The sequence below is a fragment of the Macaca nemestrina genome, chromosome 14, assembly GCF_043159975.1.
Source record: "Macaca nemestrina isolate mMacNem1 chromosome 14, mMacNem.hap1, whole genome shotgun sequence".
NCBI classification, from domain to species: Eukaryota; Metazoa; Chordata; class Mammalia; order Primates; family Cercopithecidae; genus Macaca; species Macaca nemestrina.
The window spans coordinates 21,648,879-21,667,223 of NC_092138.1; the positions used below are offsets into that span (position 1 = coordinate 21,648,879).

The 18,345-nt window shown below is 42.9% G+C and overlaps 1 protein-coding gene across 2 annotated transcripts in view; it reads right to left on the reverse strand.

Annotated features, from left to right (window-relative positions):
* LOC105498700 (proprotein convertase subtilisin/kexin type 5) overlaps positions 1 to 18,345 on the reverse strand; it is a 469,848-nt gene that overhangs the window by 40,102 nt on the left and 411,401 nt on the right. For both annotated transcript variants that reach the window (XM_071077655.1, XM_011770951.2), the window contains 3 exons: positions 15,278 to 15,358; positions 11,258 to 11,341; positions 9,150 to 9,345 (listed from right to left, as the gene is read on the reverse strand). In XM_071077655.1, coding sequence (XP_070933756.1) covers positions 9,150 to 9,345; positions 11,258 to 11,341; positions 15,278 to 15,358 — 361 coding nt within the window. The remainder of the gene's footprint in view (positions 1 to 9,149; positions 9,346 to 11,257; positions 11,342 to 15,277; positions 15,359 to 18,345) is intronic.

The window sequence follows — 18,345 nt, forward strand, 5'->3', positions numbered from 1 at the left end:
CTATGTCTCAAAAAAAAAAAAAAAAAAAAAAAAAAAAAAAAAAAAAGACAGTTACTAAGATTTTAAAAAGCTACAATGGGTTGGGTAGGGTGGCTCACGCCTGTAATTCCAGCACTTTGGGAGGCCGAGGCAGGTGGATCACCTGAGATCAGGAGTTTGAGACTGGCCTGGCAAAACCCCATCTCTACTAAAAATATGAAAATTAGCTGGGTGTGATGGCACATGCCTGTAGTCCCAGCTACTCAGGAGGCTGAGGCAGGAGAATCGTTTGAACCCGGAAGGTGCAGGTTGATGTGAGTCAAGATCACACCACTGCACTCCAGCCTGAGTGATAGGGTGAGACTCTATCTCAAAAAAAAAAAAGAAGCTACAATGTACATCTTACATATATTGATTGATGTCTCATGTCTCCCTAAAAAGTGTAAAATCAAGCTGTGCCCTGCCCACCTTGGGCACATGTCATCAGGACCTCCTGAGGCTACGTCACCGGCTTGTGGGCATGTGTCCTTAACTGTGGCAAAATAAACTTTCTAAATTGACTGAGACCTGTCTCAGATATTTGGGGTACACATTCTTGTGAATTTGATTGGTTTGAGAAGAACCATTGTTAATTTTGTTAATTTGTGTGCAGTTTAGTCATCTTCTCTTTTCTCTATATGACCCCCTAATTTTCATTATTCTTTCTTTCTTTTTGTTAGAGCCTAACTTTAAAGTAGGAAATATTTTTTATTCAATTAATACATTTTAAAAACATTTAACAAACTTAAAAAGTATTTCCAAAAGGCTCAAAAGGGTTAATGCCCTGTCAGAGTGGAACCCCTGGATGCTCTCTCCCAGCCTCTGACTTTTTTCAAGCGCATTTGCACACAGCACTAAATATAGTTGAGTACCAGTATGTTTGTGCAAATGACCTTCTTCCAGGCAGAATCTTATGTCTGTATATATAGAACCCCAATGATTATCCCATTATAGAAATCACTCACTGGTGGGGGAGCACAGTAAAATATAAAACCCCAGTCTTCTCAAATATATTTGGGAGATGAGGAATGGATAGATGAGGTTTCCTTTTTTCTTTTTTTAAAAAATACTGTAAGTTCTGGGGTACATGTACAGAATGTGCAAGTTTGTTACATAGGTATACACATGCCATTGGTGGTTTGCCGCACCCATCAACCCGTCACCTACATTAGGTATTTCTCCTAATGCTCTCCCTCCCCTAGCCACCCACCCTCCGACAGGCCCTGGTGTGTGATGTTCCCCTCCCTGTGTCCATGTGTTCTCATTGTTCAACTCCCACTTATGAGTGAGAACACGCAGTGTTTGGTTTTCTGTTCCTGTTAGTTTGCTGAGAATGAAGGTTTCCAGCTTCATCCATGTCCCTGCAAAGGACATGAACTTAGATGAGGTTTCTTTGGTGGGAAAAGCTGAAGGGAAGAGCTGGAACTTACAGAAGAGGAAGAACCAAGAAGCCAGCTTAGAGAAAATGGACTTCTGATGCCATGGGTACCTACTGCAATTGCTCTCTATCATGATCCATTAGTGAGGTGGTGCCATAATAGTGCTGTGTCACAAACCACCCCAACCCAGAACTTGGTGGCTTAAAACAACAATCATTTACTCTCACTCATGTGTGGGGGGAAGCAGATCTAGGCTGGGCTTGGCAGGCTTGACTCCAGGCTGCACACTGGGTCCACGTCTTCACATCTCTCTATTTTCCCTGGCTACAGGGACTACCAGGGGACGTTCTTCTCACAGCTGTGACAGAAGCGCAGAAGGGTAAGTTCAATCGGGCACATTTTATGCCTCCACCTTTCTTCTGCTAACATGTCATTGGCCAAAGCAAGTCACATAACCCAGTCAAAGTCAAGGGACAAGGAAGTCCATTTCGCCTCTAGTGGCGCTGGTACAAAGTTGCAGGCAGTGGGCATGAATACAAGGAGTGGTGAAGAACTGCAACAAATAACCCAGTCTACCAGAGACCTTTTAAAATCGCAAGCCCGGGAGGGATCTGCTCCTACACAGCATTTTCACTTGATGTTTTAATTAATTAGCGCTCACATGTTTAATCATTCTTTCAGTCATTTATTTATTGTATGCATTCAGTAAACAAAAATATATTGAGTGTGCTAGGAAGAAATAGGACAGGGGTGAACAGAAGTCACATTTCTTTGTTTTGTTTTGTTTGAGACAGGGTCTTGCTCTGTCGCCCAGGCTGAAGTGCAGTGGCGTGATCTCGACTCACTGCAACCTCCATCTCCCGGGTTGAAGCGATTCTTGTGCCTCAGCCTCCTGAGTAGCTGGGATTACAGGCATGCACCACCATGCCTGGCTAATTTTTGTGTTGTTAGTAGAGACGGGGTTTCACCATGTTGGCCAGGCTGGTCTGGAACTCCTGACCTCAAGTGATCTGCCTGCCTTGGCCTCCCAATTACAGGTGTGAGCCACTGCGCCCAGCCAAAAAGTTATATTTCTGATATAGTTTCAGGTAAGAACAACTGGAGAAGAAAGCAGTTTAGGTAGAAGAGAGAAAAGGAAATAGCATCCAGATAAAAGCTAAGATCAGGCTTCCTCACACATTAGTACCCTTAGCTTTTTTTGACCATGACAGAGAATGCTTGAAGAAGAAACTCAGCTACCTTGCCCAAACAAAGCCTATCTCTTAAAAATGAAGACAGTGGATGGCAATGTGCTATATGCTCACCAGGAGTTTGACTGGATTTGAGAAATCTGAAATTAAGGAAATTTAGTGCATTCTTAAATAGATCATATTCTTTTTTTTTTTTTTTTTTTTTTTTTGAGACAAGGTCTGGCTCTGTTGCCCAGGCTGGAGTGCAGTGGTGAGATCATGGCTCACTGCAGCCTCGACTTGCTGGGCTCAAGTGATCCTCCCATCTCGGCCTCCTGAGTAGCTAGGACTACAAGTCTGTTGCACCACACTGGGCTATTTTTAAATTTTTATCCTTTTTTTTTGTGTGTGTAGAGATGGGGGTCTTACTATGTTGCCCAAGTGGGTCTCAAACTCCTGGCCTCAAGCAGTGCGCCCACCATGGCCTCCCAAAGTGCTGGGATTACAGGTGCACCTTACCAATCACACCTTCTAATGGAATGAAAATTTGATGGATTCATTGTTCCTGTATGCATAGTAAAGAATTTGACCTCACCCAAAGAGAAGTCTAGCCTTTCTCTTCAGCTAATCTCAAAACCTTTGGAATTTCCTAAGAGATTGTTATTCATGATGTGCCTCTCTTGCCACACTTGAGAGTTGGTGCTGGGATGCCTCCGAGTGGAGACAGCCACATCTCGTAAGCTTACGGTGGGAGCTGGTGTGCCACAACGATCCACTCTGTGTTTAAAGGAGGGGAGCTGTGTGATATCAGGCCTACCTCCAGCGAATCTCAATGCTAGGCCTGGTCAAGACCTCTGGACACTGAAGATGATGAATGCTAATATAGAGCCTAAAAAGATGCAGCATGAAGAAATCTTTTTCAGATCCCTCTCAGAAGAGGGTCAGTGGATGTTGGATGAGATGCTGAAATGAAAGAAATGGATTCAAGCAAAAAGAAAAAAAATAAAACTCTTGAAGTGGCTCATGCCTGTAATCCCAGCACTTTGGGAGGCCCAGATGGGCAGATCACCTGAGGTCAGGAGTTCAAGACCAGCTTGGCCAACGCATGGCGAAATGCTGTCTCTACAAAAATACAAAAATTAGTCGAACATGATGGCAGGCACCTGTAATCCCAGCTACTCAGGAGGCTGAGGCAGGGGAATTGCTTGAACCCAGGAGGCAGAAATTGCAGTGAGCTGATATTGCACCACTGCACTCCAGCCTGGGTGACAGAGCGAGACTCCGTCTTTAAAAAAAAAAAAAAAAAAAGGTGAATATCAGAAGCTGTCAGGAGACAGCCAGAAGGCAACCTGAAAGGTGATTTTCAAGGAGCCACTTGCTAAAAGTAGTCTCCACACAGATCTGCCTGCGAGTTTGTCCTCCTTTCCGCTCTCTGCATTCATAAAACTGTTTTTCTTAGTGCTTTATTTCACAATTATTTTATTTAAGAAGACTAATACTTGTTTTAGAAAGAAATGGTTGCATATACTAAATTGTTAAATTCAAATTACTTTGTGTTGCAGTCTTTCAGCTCAGATAAATCCATGTCTTGTGAAAGCTGTGTGGTCCAGGACCTTCACCTCCATTTCACAGACACCAAGACAGCGACCGGCAGCACTTAAAGGAAGGCCGTATTTCTTCAAAAGAGCTTCAAATCTGTTCACATTTGGTGAATGTGAGTCCACCTTAAGTTTTCTGTTGCTTTTTAAACAGCCACCATAATGATATGTGTTACTGGCATGGTGGCTCATGCCTGGAATCCCAGCACTTTGAAAGGCCAGGTTGGGTGGATCCCCTGAGGTCAGGAGTTCAAGACCAGCCTGGCCCATGTGGTGAAACCCCATCTCTACTAAAAATACAAAAAATTAGCTGGGCTTGGTGACAGATGCCTGTAATTCCAGCTACTTGGGAGGCTGAGGCAGGATAATTGCTTGAACCTGGGAGGTGGAGGTTGCAGTGAGCTGAGATGGCGCCATTGCACTCCAGCCTGAGCCGTAAGAGTGAAACTCCATCTCAAAAACCAAACCAAAACAAAAGATATATGTTACTGTTAAAACCTATTTTTGGCCGGGTGCGGTGGCTTATGCCTGTAATCCCAGTACTTTGGGAGGCCAAGGTGGGTGGATCACAAGGTTAGGAGTTTGAGACCAGCCTGGCCAACATGGTGAAACCTCATCTCTACTAAAGATAGAAAAAAAAAAAAAAAAAAGCTGAGTGTGGTGGCATGAGCCTGTAATCCTAATGACTTGGGAGGCTGAGGCAGGAGAATTGCTAGACCCTGGGAGGCAGAGACTGCAGTGAGCAGAGATAGCACCATTGCACTTCAGCCTGGGTGACAGGGTGAGACTCAGTCTCAAACAAACAAAACAAAACAAACAACTTTTTTTTTTTTTCATGAACATATACTATATTTGAAAAAGCAGGGGCCACTAAATGCTAACTTATAAATAGCTCTGAATATCTGGATGCTGTGTCATTGCAGGTTATGTTCCTGTTATAAATCTTATTGCTGTTCTAGGATGGATCACACCCAAAAGGGTGATTTCTCAGAAACAGCAATAAAGCTTCCAAGATAAGCTGGATATTATATGTTCCTCAGATTCTGTGTCTTCTGTTGTTAGTTTTCTTTTTCTTTTTCTGTAAACACAAAGATGAGGGATTCCACTATAATCAGATCACCCTACCCATAGCAGGAGGGCATATGCTTGCAATTCTATAGTCTGCAATATTTCTAGGCCATGCTTGTAGCTTTCCTACTGCTCGAGCAATACAGACTATATTGACTGCTGCATGTCTGCATAGTGTCTCACTGCTCCATGAAAATGCTTCACCCCAGACTTGGAGGTAAAAAATGTTGAGCGGTCGACTAACTGGAGTAAAGCAAAATACACTCTTTCTTCCTTGTTTTAATGCATTGTGAATTCCTGGAACACTCAAAGAACCCAAGAGAGTGTTGAAAAAGGTAATGATTAAATAAATAAGGCAATAATAATGACAACCAGTTCAATCCTACCACTGAGGAAGCAATAACTGACTCTGGTAAGCAGCTCTCTGTCTTTCACCTTCGCTTTGTTGTAACACTTGGCTGAGTTTGCTGCGGGGGAGCTCGGTTGATAGGGGAGGAGGACTGGAAGTTTCCAAACCTGCCTTCTCACCTGGGTTCTCTTACTCTGACCCTTTGCTACCCTTTCTCCACTCTCTGCTTGACAAAATCCTTCCAGAGCTAGTGACCATCAAGCTTTTTCTCAAATACCCAGCTGGGTATGAAGCTGGAAAACATTCTGCTAAGTCAAAAAGTCTGTCACAGAAAAACATGTTTTGTCTTTTTTGTTTTATATGTTTTGTTTTCATTTTCAGAGACAGGGTCTTGCTATGTTGCTCAGGCTGACCTTGAACTCCTGGGCTCAAGCAATTCTCCAGCCTTGGACTCCTGATAGCTGGGACTGGAGGTGTATACCATGGCCACCATGCTTGGCTCAAAGACCACATTTTATACAATGCCATTTATAGGAAATGTCCAAGAATAGCAAATCTATAGGGACAGGCAGTAGATTAGTGGTTGCTAAGGGCTGAGGGAAATGGAAAAAGTAGGAATAACGGCTAAAAAGGTATAGGGTTTCTTTCTAGGTTGATGAAAATGTTCTGAAATTGATTGTGGTAATGGTTGCATAACTCTGTGAATATACTAAAAACCAGTGAATTATACACTTTTGGGGTGAATTGTATGGTATGTGAATTATGTCTCAATACAGTTGTGATTAAAAATATATATATAAAAAATAATTATATAAAAAAATTATGTGATTAAAAAATAATGATATAACTATCATCACTGAGTGATAGTTAAGCACCTGGACTTCAATGCCAGAGAGGTTTGGGTTCAAATTCTGGCCACACCATGTATCTGACATGTAAAATGGATTCTGCTATTCTTTTCCTCATCTGTCAAATGAGGGAAAATAATAGTATGTGAATAAGAGAATTCTTGTGAGAATTAATGGGATCATACATTTAAAGCCCTTAGCACAATACCTGGACATTGCAAGCATTCAAAAAATAGTGATTTAAAATGTTTTCTTTTCCCTTGGAATCTCTTAGCCTTTTGTACATTAAGGCTCTGAGAAGTGTGACGTTGCCTGATGTAAACCTCCCTTACTGGATTGTAAGCATTTTGCAGACCCAGACTTCCTTCAGTGGGTCTTAACTTAGCTTTCCATATCAAGGATCAATATCAATATCAATATCAATATCAATTGTTGGTAGAAGAATAGACTCCACTGAGCTACATATATACAATACAGTCTATTGATATTGTATCAGTATCAATTTTTACACCTAGTTGGTGCTAAATATGTATCTGTGTTGTTGAGGTGAATATGCTTGGCTTTCTATACTAGATTGGATGCTTTTTGAGAATAAATACCTTATATTTATACTCTATATTTATACTCATTACTTATATTTATACTCTATAGATAGAGTCTATCTCAGTAATGAAAACAAATAGGTCACTAGGAAATAGTGCCATTTTTGCTTTTTTCATTTTTTGTTTTTTTTCGAGTCGGAGTTTTGCTCTCGTTGCCCAGGCTGGAGTACAATGGTGTGATCTCAGTTCACCACAACCTCCACCTCCCGGGTTTGAACGAGTCTCCTGCTTCAGCCTCCCGAGTAGCTGGGATTACAGGCATAGGACACCACACCTGGCTAATTTTGTATTTTTAGTAGAGGCGGGGTTTCTCCATGTTGGTCAGGCTGGTCTTGAACTCCTGACCTCAGGTGATCTGCCTGTCTCGGCCTCCCAAAGTTCTGGGATTATAGGTGTGAGCTACCATGCCCAGCCAGGAAACGGGTGTCGTTGTATCAAATTCTTTTACTAAGAGGGCAAAAGAAAATCCTAACTCCTTAAAGTAGACACTGTCAGTTAGTTCCCCAAATTTATTTCCTGCCTTCCTCTCTCCATTCTTCGTGGCTGTCAGAGTCCTGAGTTGTTTGGGTGCTCAGGGGTAAATCTTGTCCAGCCTGAACCACGCCTATATTTCCATTCTTTTGGCCAGAGATTGATTTAGGGAGGTATCAGTGATGCATTCTTGGGACTGAGATTAGCAGGGAAGTCTGAGGAAATTTTCTTTTCTCTCAAGAAAAGGATAAACAAGGGGAGACATCCCCTTTCCTGGCCCTGATCGTGGCTGCATGGGGTGACAGTGTCTGGAGCTGAGACACACAACGTGGGCTCAGCAGCGGCGCCGGTCAGAGAGGACTAGCTAAGGAAGGTACAAGAGCAAAACAGAAAAACCAGACTTTGTGATGACCTTCTTGGCCGCTGAAGTGACCGATACTGGACTTGCAACATTTTTGTTCTGTGAGATAATAAACCCTGTTATGTCTCAGTCATTTTACTTGGCGTTTCTGTTGCTTATTGCTGAAAGTTTCTTGCTGTACTCTTCCATTTGCTATTCCTCACTTTCTTCCTAGGTAAATTCTGGAGGTGGGACCATTGGTAGGAAGAGTAAAGCAATTACAAACCAGGGGACCAAGGAAACCGGGAGGAATCAATAACTAACTAACCAAGTATTATTTATTATTTATAATTCATGCCTCACCTATTTAAACCTTTAGAAGAGGTTCACATCACAGCCTTACTTTTGTAATGGAGGAAAAAAGAAAAACCGTGACAACAGTTGATCATTAAGATGGGAAAATAACTTTTTCTTTTTCTTTTTTTAAAGAGACAGGGTCCTGCTGTGTCATCCAGGCTGGAGTGCAGTGGCGCAATCACAGCTCACTGCCATCTCCTGGGCTCAAGGAATCCTCCCGTCTCAGCTTCCCAAGTAGCTGGGACTACAGGCAGCCACTGGCTAAGTTTTTTTTTTTTTTTTTTTTTGAGACGGAGTCTTGCTCTGTTGCCCAGGCTGGAGTGCAGTGGCACCATCTTGGCTCACTGCAAGTTCTGCCTCCCAGGTTAACGCCATTCTCCTGCCTCAGCCTCCTGAGTAGCCGGGACTACAGGCGCCCGCCACCATGCCCAGCTAATTTTTTGTATTTTTAGTAGATACGGGGTTTCACTGTGTTAGCCAGGATGATGTCGATCTCCTGACCTCATGATCCACCCGCTTCGGCCTCCCAGAGTGCTGGGATTACGTGCGTGAGCCAGCGCGCCCGGCCCCCCAAAAAGTTTAATTTTTTAAACTTTTTGTAGACAGAGTCTTGCTATGTTGCCTAGGCTGGTTTCAAACTCCTAGCGATCCTTCTGCCTTGGCCTCCCGAAGTGCTGTGATTACAAGTGTGAGCCACCATGCCCAGCCCCTGAACATATTTTTCATAAAAGTAAAAATATACACATAAAATAGTCACAAAGGAGAAGTGGGCATCTGGCCTCATGTAAGTTTTGGCTGCTGCGGCCCATAGCCGTGTCAGACAACAGAGGACATTTATGCGGGTGCTCATAGAGCGGAGAAGAGTTTTTTGGTGAACAAGAAGGAATTGCTCCCAAAGTACCTTAGGAAAGCGACTACAAGCAGGAAGTAAAATTAAAAAGGAAACTTACTCCGGGCACTTGGAGTAGCACCTGCCTTCATGGAGGAAGAGAGGGAGGCCCAGCTGCATCCGGCACTTTTTGCAAAGATCGGCTCCAGAGCAGACTGCACAGGCCTCCGAACAGTTCTCGCAGCTCCTGCTCCTTACGGAAGGCCATGTGCCTTGGGGACAGGAGGAAACACAGGCCTGAGCCAAAAGATATGCACCTAGAAATCCAGGGAAGATAGGAATAGTCATCACGTGTGTTTCTATGCAGAGACATGGCTTTTTTAAGCTTTCCAAAGACCAAAGTATCCAGGCACTTATTTCAGGCTTACCAAAATATTTACTAGTGATGCTAAGTCCTCCAGGATGAGTTACATTTCTAGAAGGCAATTGACAGCAAGAGGCTTTTGCCCTGGTTCTTTCCTTTCCCAGGGATATTAGGTAGAGGTCATGACGGGGCTTCCCTTTGCCCAGCTGATCAGTCTTGTTAACACCCTGTCTATGTCTTCCTGGTGTAAGGCAGCTGTACATGCGCAGCTTGATAGAATCTATTAATACTCTGCTTCCCCAAAGGTCATCTTGTTAGGACACTAACATAGTTGCAACTGTTTCTTTTTTGAGAAGGAGTCTTGCTCTGTCTCCCAGGCTTGAGTGCACTGGTGCGACCTTGGCTCACTGCAAACTCCGCCCCCTGGGTTCAAGCGATTCTTCTACTTCAGCCTCCCGAGCAGCTGGGACTACAGGCGTGCACCACCACACCTGGCTAATTTTTGTATTTTTAGTAGAGACGGGGTTTCACCATGTTGGACAGGCAGGACTCGAACTCCTGACCTCAGGTAATCTGCCTGCCTCAGCCTCCTAAAGTGCTGGGATTACAGGCTCGGCACAGAGTTACAACTCTTCCACCCAACTCTCCCTTTAACAGAGGATCCATCTATTTTTTAATCAAACAACAGATACTCATTAAGAAAACCAGTTTTCAAAATCACTCTCAAACCCAAAATTCCAAGAAAATGCTTTAGCTTTTTGAGTGTAACCTTTTGTATTTTTTATGATTATAATTGTGGCTTGCCTATTGTAAATTTTTCTGCTTTTGCATCATATTCCACTATTAACATTGTACATTCCAACACGGACTTTATAATGATCATGTAAACATTCTTCTTTTTTTTTTTTTTTTTGAGGCAGCGTCTTGCTCTGTCACCCAGGTTGAAGTGCACACTGCAACCTCTGCCTCCCAGGTTCAAGTGATCTCATGTCTCAGCCTCCTGAGTAGCCTGGGATTACAGGCATGTGCCAACACATGTGGCTAATTTTTGTATTTTTATTAGAGACGGGGTTTTGCCATGTTGGCCAGGCTGGTCTCCAACTCCTGGCCTCAAGTGATCCTCTAACTTCAGCCTCTCAAAATGTGGGATTACAGGCATGAACCATCATACCCAGCCCACGTAAACATTCTTTATGTCAGTGTACCATTTAAGTAAAATATTCCCCTAATTCAGGGAAGGTATGTTATTTGTGATTTTTGTTTCTATAGATGAAGCAATTGGTAAGTTATCAAGCTGTCATGTTGCTGCTCTTATTTCTTTCTCCCTCCCTCTTCATCATGCCTTTAGATCAAGAAACTTTTTTTTTTTTTTTTTTGAGATAGGGTCTTGCTCTGTTACCCAGGCTGGAGTGCAGTGGCATGATCATGGTTCACTGCAGCCTTGACCTCCTGAGACCAAGCAATGCTTTCATTTCAGCCTCCCAAGTAGCTGGAACTACAGGGACATGCCACCATGCCCAGCTATTTTTAAAATTTTTTATAGAGATGGGGTCTTACTATGTTGCCCAGGCTGATCTCAAACTCCTAGGCTCAAGCAATCCTCCCACCTCAGCCTCTCAAAATGTTGGGATTACAGGTTTGAACCACTGCACCCGACCACTTCTTTGTATTGTCCTTTGAAAACCAGTTTTTATCATTGGTCAATGTTTGGGTCCTTGTGTGTCTCCCAAGTAGCCACTGTCATAGGAACATGTGATGGGAGTAGACCAAGGCGTTACAGACCTCCTTACACAAAGATGCCACTACACATGAGTTTCAATGACTTGGCTTGACTGCTGCCATCTCCTGTCACACAACACACTAACCTTTGGGACATGAAGTGCACAGAGTTGCAGATCCATTGCAGGTTTTACAAGAAGAATGACAAGGCTGGGATTTTCTCAAAGTATCTGTATGAGAAAGAAACAACAGTTCAGGCTTCTCCTTTGAATAGGCACATAGGATTCCAGTGCTGAAAAAGATCTCATGGGTAACCTAGTCCCTTTTCCTGCCCCAAATGGAATCCTTTTGATTGTACATGAGCTGATTGTTGGCACTGGCTCATTGCCATTGTGTAGACTTCATTTATTTTTTTTTCTCTTACTCCTTCATTTGCAATTGAATATCAAGACTTCATTGGCAATTGATTATCAAGAAAGATACCACATGAATGTGTGGTACCAAAAGGAATGTGGTATCTTATAAGATAGCCTCAAATACTGTGGGGATATCTGAACTAACAAATGATTACTTATTTTGTGTGTTAAAAATGGGAGTGTGAGTTTGTATTTGTGTGTATGCATTTGTGAATGAGTTTATGAGTCAAAGGTAATCACTTCTATTGCCAAGATTGTTGGATGACCTTTTCTTTTCTTGTCTTTTTTTTTTTTTTTTGAGACAGAGTCTCGCTCTGTAGCCCAGGCTGGAGTGTAGTAGTATGATCTTGGCTCACTGCCACCTCCGCCTCCTGGACTCAAGCGATTCTCCGGCCGAGTAGCTGGGATTACAGGTGCACACCACCACGCCCGGCTAATTTTGTATTTTTAGTAGAGACAGGGTTTCGCGGTGTTGACCAGGCTGGGCTCGAGCTCCTGACCTCAGGTGATCCACCCACCTCAGCCTCCCAAAGTGCTGGGATTACAGGCGTGAGCCACCGTGCCCAGCCGGATGACCATTTTTCTTCACTCCAAGATGATAATTGAGAATTCATTGTACCTCTCGTGGAGGAACTTCTTTTCTTTTTTCTGTTTTTGTTCTTCGAAAATCAGATTTTATTATTGGTCAAAGTTTGGGTCACTGTTTTCTTCAGAGTAGCTACTGTGCTATGCAACCTAAATTTATCTCATCTTAAATTTGTCCCAAATCATTGTTAAACATCAAAATTTTCCCCTACTCATGAGCTTTCTGGTTGGTCGGGCTATAAGTAGGCCATCCCAGGTTAATACACCATTCACCAGGGAAACATTGGAAGTGTTCCCTTCTCCCTTTCCCTCCAACAGCATTTGATGGGCAGGCTTTCCCAGGAGGTCACCTCAGCAACTCCATGGGACAGTTTCAAAGACAGAACAGCTTCAAGACTTCACTCAATCAATACACACTGAGACCTTGACTAGAGCTCAGGGATTGCTCAGAAATCAGCATGGCTCACATAGGGAAAAATTAGAAAACGACCTTCTAGCTCAGAATGTGGGATTTCAATGACCCTGACCCTCAATCAGTGTTGACATCTTACCATTTCCCTTCATTACCTCCTCCCTCCCTTTCTCCCTTCCTTCCTCTCCTGACTTTCATCTTCTTTCTTCTCATCCTAAGAGTCAGAGCCGGGTATAGATGGCTCTCTAGTCACACCTGCCTTCAGATCCCAGCTGTGCCACCGAAGGGAAGGGTAACCATGGATACAGTAATTAAACTCTCAGAGTCCTGCTTTCCTTGTCTCTAAAATGAGAGAAAATAATTCTGCCCTTATAGGATTGTTGTGAAGACTAAATGAGATAATGTGTGCTAAGTGCTTAACAGTGGCACAGTAAATGGTAGTTCCTCCTGCTTCCTGTTGTCTCTCTCCTGTCACCATTCCACTCCATTTCTGAGGCTTGTTTTACTCCCCTCTTCTTTCCCTCTGGTTTCATACCTGAGTGGCACCCCTCGGCTTCTACAATATCGTGGATACAAAGCTGATGAGCCTTGCTATAGAGGAAACTAGATTCAAATACAGATGGTAGAAAGATACGTACATAGATGGATAGGATAGATAGATACAGATACGGGGATAGATGCAGATACAGGTGGAGATGGTGTTGGAGATGTAAATGATTAGGCTGCCATGCAGGGTAGTTGGTTTTCTCCTAGTTTGGAGAGAAAAATTTACCCTGGTTTTCTTTGATTTTTTGAGACAGAGTCTCACTTCATCGCCCAGGCTGGAGCGCAGTGGCGCGATCTTGGCTCACTGCAACCTTTGCCTCCCAGGTCCAAGCAATTCTCCGGTCTCAGCCTCCCAAGTAGCTGGGATTACAGGTGCCTGCCACCAACCCTGGCTAATTTTTGTATTTTTAGTAGAGATGGGGTTTCCTCATGTTGCCCAGGCTGGTCTCGAACTCCTGACCTCAGGTGATCCACCCGCCTTGGTCTCCCAAAGTGCTGGGATTACAGGTGTGAGCCACTGCAGCCAGCCCCCTGGTTTTCCAATATACTAATTAAAGCTGATGACTGACTGGTGTACTCTCTCTGGAGCATCTGTTAAGGGCTGAATTTAGCCTTGTGCAGAGCCACAGGATTGTCACAAAGGTGTTCCTCATGCCTCTCAAAGTAACCGATTCTGTCCCCGAAGGCCTTTTAAACCTGCAATATCACTGAGCCCCAAAGAGATGGCAGCCGAAAGGCGAGCAACAATCCTGTTGCTACTATCAGTCAGATGTTCACTGAATGGCTGAGAGCAGTTGTGCAAAGAGTAATAAGACAACAATATTAATCAGAGAGTGAACACCTTGCAAATCTTCAATGTTCTACGTCCAGGCTTCAGGCTGATTTTCCTTTGATGTTATCATGTATATACTAAAATATATTTATAAAGACATGAGTTTTCATTAATTTTCTCATATTTGTATACATTTTAATGTCTATATCTACACATATGCACATATTTATAATTACATGTATCTCACATTCTGGCAATTTGGTATTTTACTGCATACACCTGGTATAAAATTCTATAATGTCAGCCAAGCAAGGTGGCTTATGTCTGTAATCCCAGCAATTTGGGAGGCCAAGGTGAGAGGATCGCTTGAAGCCAAGAGTTTGAGACCAGCCTGGACAATACAGGGAAACCTTGTCTCTTAAAAAATAATAACAAATAAAAATAAAATAAAATTCTGTAATGTCTCCATATGTCCACCAGAGGGAGATCTGTACAAGCAGTTAACTTAGCAATCAGGCCTGGGCATGGGATAAAGTCCTCCCCAGCAAGAGTTCTTTATCATAAAAGATTAGGGACTTAACCTCAGCAAGTAAATTTTAACCGTGATCATAGTTTCTCTTTTTCCCACTCTGGAAATTCTAGACTGGACAGGACCGCAAAAAAAAAAAAAAAAGAAAGAAAGAAAGAAAGAAAGAAAGAACCACTTTGATCCAGAAAGTGCAGTATCCATTCTTCAGAAATGCCTGTAGCTAAACTATATAAAGCAAGGGGTTCATTTATTCTACTTATTTTTTATTTAATACATAATCTGCACATGGTGCAAAATGGAGAAAAGGCATATACTGTGATGTCTCCCTCCTAATCCCTTCTCCACCCTTTTTCGTACAAACTGTATCTATTCACATGGTTTATCACCTTGCCTGTAAACAAGCAATATATTTGGAGATTAGTCTTTATCAGTACAGAAAGAACCTCTTCCTTTTGGTGGCTCCATAGTATTCTATTGTATGAATACATTTACTTTATTTCTCTCGTCTCCTACTGGTAACCACTTAGTTTTTTCCAGTCTTTGTGATTTCAAACAATGCCGTAGGGACTGGGAAGGCAGAGGTGCTACCTCAGCCTATTAAAGTTTTGTGAGGACAGATGCTCTTCTTGATAACCTCTGCCAGGCATGACCATTTAGCACGTCACGCATGTCCTTATCTGTTACGGAAATCTCCACTGCTGAGCTTCTCACAGTCTTCCCTCTGAGTGACCGCTCATAGGTTGTGTTTATGGCCCCCTCCTCTCTCCATCTTTTTCTAATGACCTCTGCATCTCTGCACCCCATTTGCATCTGGCCTCCCAGCTTCTTGGGGTGATTTTTCCACGGAGACCGTCTCCAGAGACAGTCTCTGCCGCTGTGATTGTCGCCTCCCTATTTCCCTGTTACCTCTTTTGATTTGAACTTTCCACCTTCGTCGCTCTTGCAGCAGGCTCTTCACCACAGATAGGTTTGCAATGGGCACAGCTTCTTTTTTATTAAAAAAAAAGTGTTTAGTTTTTTTAATGCAAAAAGGATAAAGAAGATAAACTTCACCCATAATCCCACCACCCAGAAATGTCTGTTGTTTATACTGTGGTACATGGATGTCTCATCTTCATATTGAGTGTGTGAGTATAATTACATCTATGTATAGATGTGTGATCATTTATAGCTTCCGTATACATAAGACTGACCTTGAACACTGTATTTAACACTATAAATCTCGTAGGCATTTTCTCTTGTCATTAACATTCCTTGTAAACATTATTAGTATTTTTTTTTTTTTTTTTTTTTTTTTTTTACGAGGAGTCTTGTTCTGTTTCCCAGGCCAGAGTGCGGTGGCACCATCTCAGCTTGTTGCAACCTCTGGCTCCCAGGTTCAAGCGATTCTCCTGCCTCAGCCTCCCAAGTAGCTGGGACTACAGGCAAGCACCACCATGCCTGGCTAATTTTTTGTATTTTTAGTAGAGATGGGGTTTCACCATGTTGGCCAGGTTCGTCTCGAACTCCTGGCCTGAAGTGATCTGCCCACCTTGGCCTCCCAAAGTGCTGGGATTATAGGCGTGAGCCACCGCGCATGGCCCCCAGAATTGCTTTCTTTTGTGACCCAGGGAATGCTGCTTTCAAAGCAAACTAGTGTTTCAAGTGTTAAAACTGGCCTGAGTCAAAGAGTTAGGGAGTATATTAGGCTTTATTGTGTCATATGTGTCCTGAGAGCTTTATATGCATTTTCTCATTTAATTCTTAAAATGACTTTGTGTGAGGCAGTTTCATGTTTTCACTTTACAGACAAGGACACTGAGGCTCAGAGAGGATGAGTAACTCACTCAAGGTTACACAGCTAGCAAATCACAGAGCCAGGATTTGAATTAATGTGTGCTGCGCTCTAAAGTCTGCATCTGCTAGAGGGTGTAGACATAGGCTTTTGAATTTTTCAGTAATAAATTTGAATTCTAAAGTAATTTGATAGAAGCCAAAGTAATGGTGTGCTGGTAAGACAGTTCTCTAGAAAATGAAAAACCAAAAACCTGATTTGTAGTGTTTCCAATTTCTGTGGTGTAAATACTCCCACCATAGCCAATTTCAAGCTGTCAATGGTTTCACAATCCACTTAGAGAACTCCTGAGTATGTAACGATCCGTGCAAGTTGATACGGATGCTTCCTTCATCCTACTGGCCAAACAGTTGATTACTTACCCAGTGCCATGTGTTTTTTTGCACTCTGTGTTCTGGTAGGTTAAATAAATAAAAATAGTGCACTCATTTCTAAGTGAGGCAGCTGCACACATCTACAAAGTCCTTCTAAAAATCAGATTTCCGTGGCATCTTTGAAGTTTTCTAAAGTTCAGTGACTATTAGGCAACATATCTTCCCAGTACTGAAGTGGATTTTTTTTTTTTCCCCCACATGTGTGTGGCTTTCAGTGTTTGTGACTAACTCTGGGATTCCAGTCTTTCCCCAAGGATAAGAATTAAGATCAAGAGACAGGCTAGTGATAAATTGTTAGGATGTGGTCAAAGACACAAAGCTAATTCACCATGTCTGTGTTCTGTAGATTAGACTATCACCAGAATATGTAATTAGAGCCTGTTATAACATGGATTTAATCAATGATGGAAATATGAGGCAAGAGAAATGTGCAGAAATTACTCCTAGGACTTTCCAGCACTACCAGGGGAAACCACTTAAGAAAATCCAAATAGTTTAACAGTAACAGAGGAAACTCTTTCCATTCCCAACAATGGCTTCAGGAAACCAGCTGAAGCCATCATCTTCCTTCAAAGCCCATGGTCTGCCATACCTGAACCTTTCCACCAAGGTTGTGTGATGCTTGAGTCACTGCTGAGGCCGTTTGCAGCCTGTTGAATATTATATTGTTTTGTTGTTGTTTTTTGACAGAGTCTCTCTCTGTTGCCTAGGCTGGAGTGCCGTGGCACAATCTCAGCTCACTGCAACCTCCACCTCCCAGGTTCAAGTGATTTTCGCACCTCAGCCTCCTGAGTAGCTGGGATTACAGGCACCCACCACCATGCCCAGCTAATATTTTTTGCATTTTTAGTAGAGATGGGGTTTTGCCGTGTTGGCCAGGTTGGTCTTGAATTCCTGACCTCAAGAGAGCTGCCTGCCTCGGCCTCCCAAAGTGCTGGGATTATAGTCGTGAGCCACCATGTCTGGCCTTGAATATTGGTTTTATTCCTGCCATTTAAGGACACTAAATAATTGTCACAGTATACATCCCCAGACAGAGGGTCTGGGGATGATCTATACATTTGTGCAGTGACTTTTTGGTGGCTGAAAAAACAGAGTTGAGCACCATCTTTGATGACTTAGTCTTGGCTGGAGGATTTGTCAGGCACTGTCTGATAGGTGGAGGAATCTGCATCCTTGAACTAGGTGGGAGGTATTCCCACTTTGCTGGTAGTTGGCAAAGAATGATGGCTCTCTCACTGTAGTCATTCTCATCCTGATTAGCCACCTTATTAAAAGAGGAGTTCAGGGAACTCTAGCTGGGCTTTTATTTCAAGGGTGTTTTCCCAGCCTATGCTGATAGATCCTCCTGGGTTGTAGTCTTCAGATGCAAACAGGATCTTACTGTTTCCACTGGGGAGCAGCATGGGTGAAGGAATGGATTGAAGTGTGCGTCATCTTACCTCTCCTACCTGAATCTGAATCTGAGTTTGAAAAACAAAATAAAACCAAACCTAAAACAGAACAGAAAAACGTTCTGGTACTACCTAGACAGCTATATCCTCTCAAAAACACTCTGTACTTTGCCTGGGTTTCCTCTGATTTGACCCAGGATGACTGCAGTCTGCTTTCCATCATCTTAAAGGTGTGGCTAATTAGTGCTTGTTCTCTGGAACCCTCTACTCTCCTATTACACTCTCGATCCTGTTTTTTAAGAAAAAGAAGTCAGGAGAAGGTTGTAGGCATTGGCTCAAATACTCCCAGGACTTTATGGAATGCATTTCCCA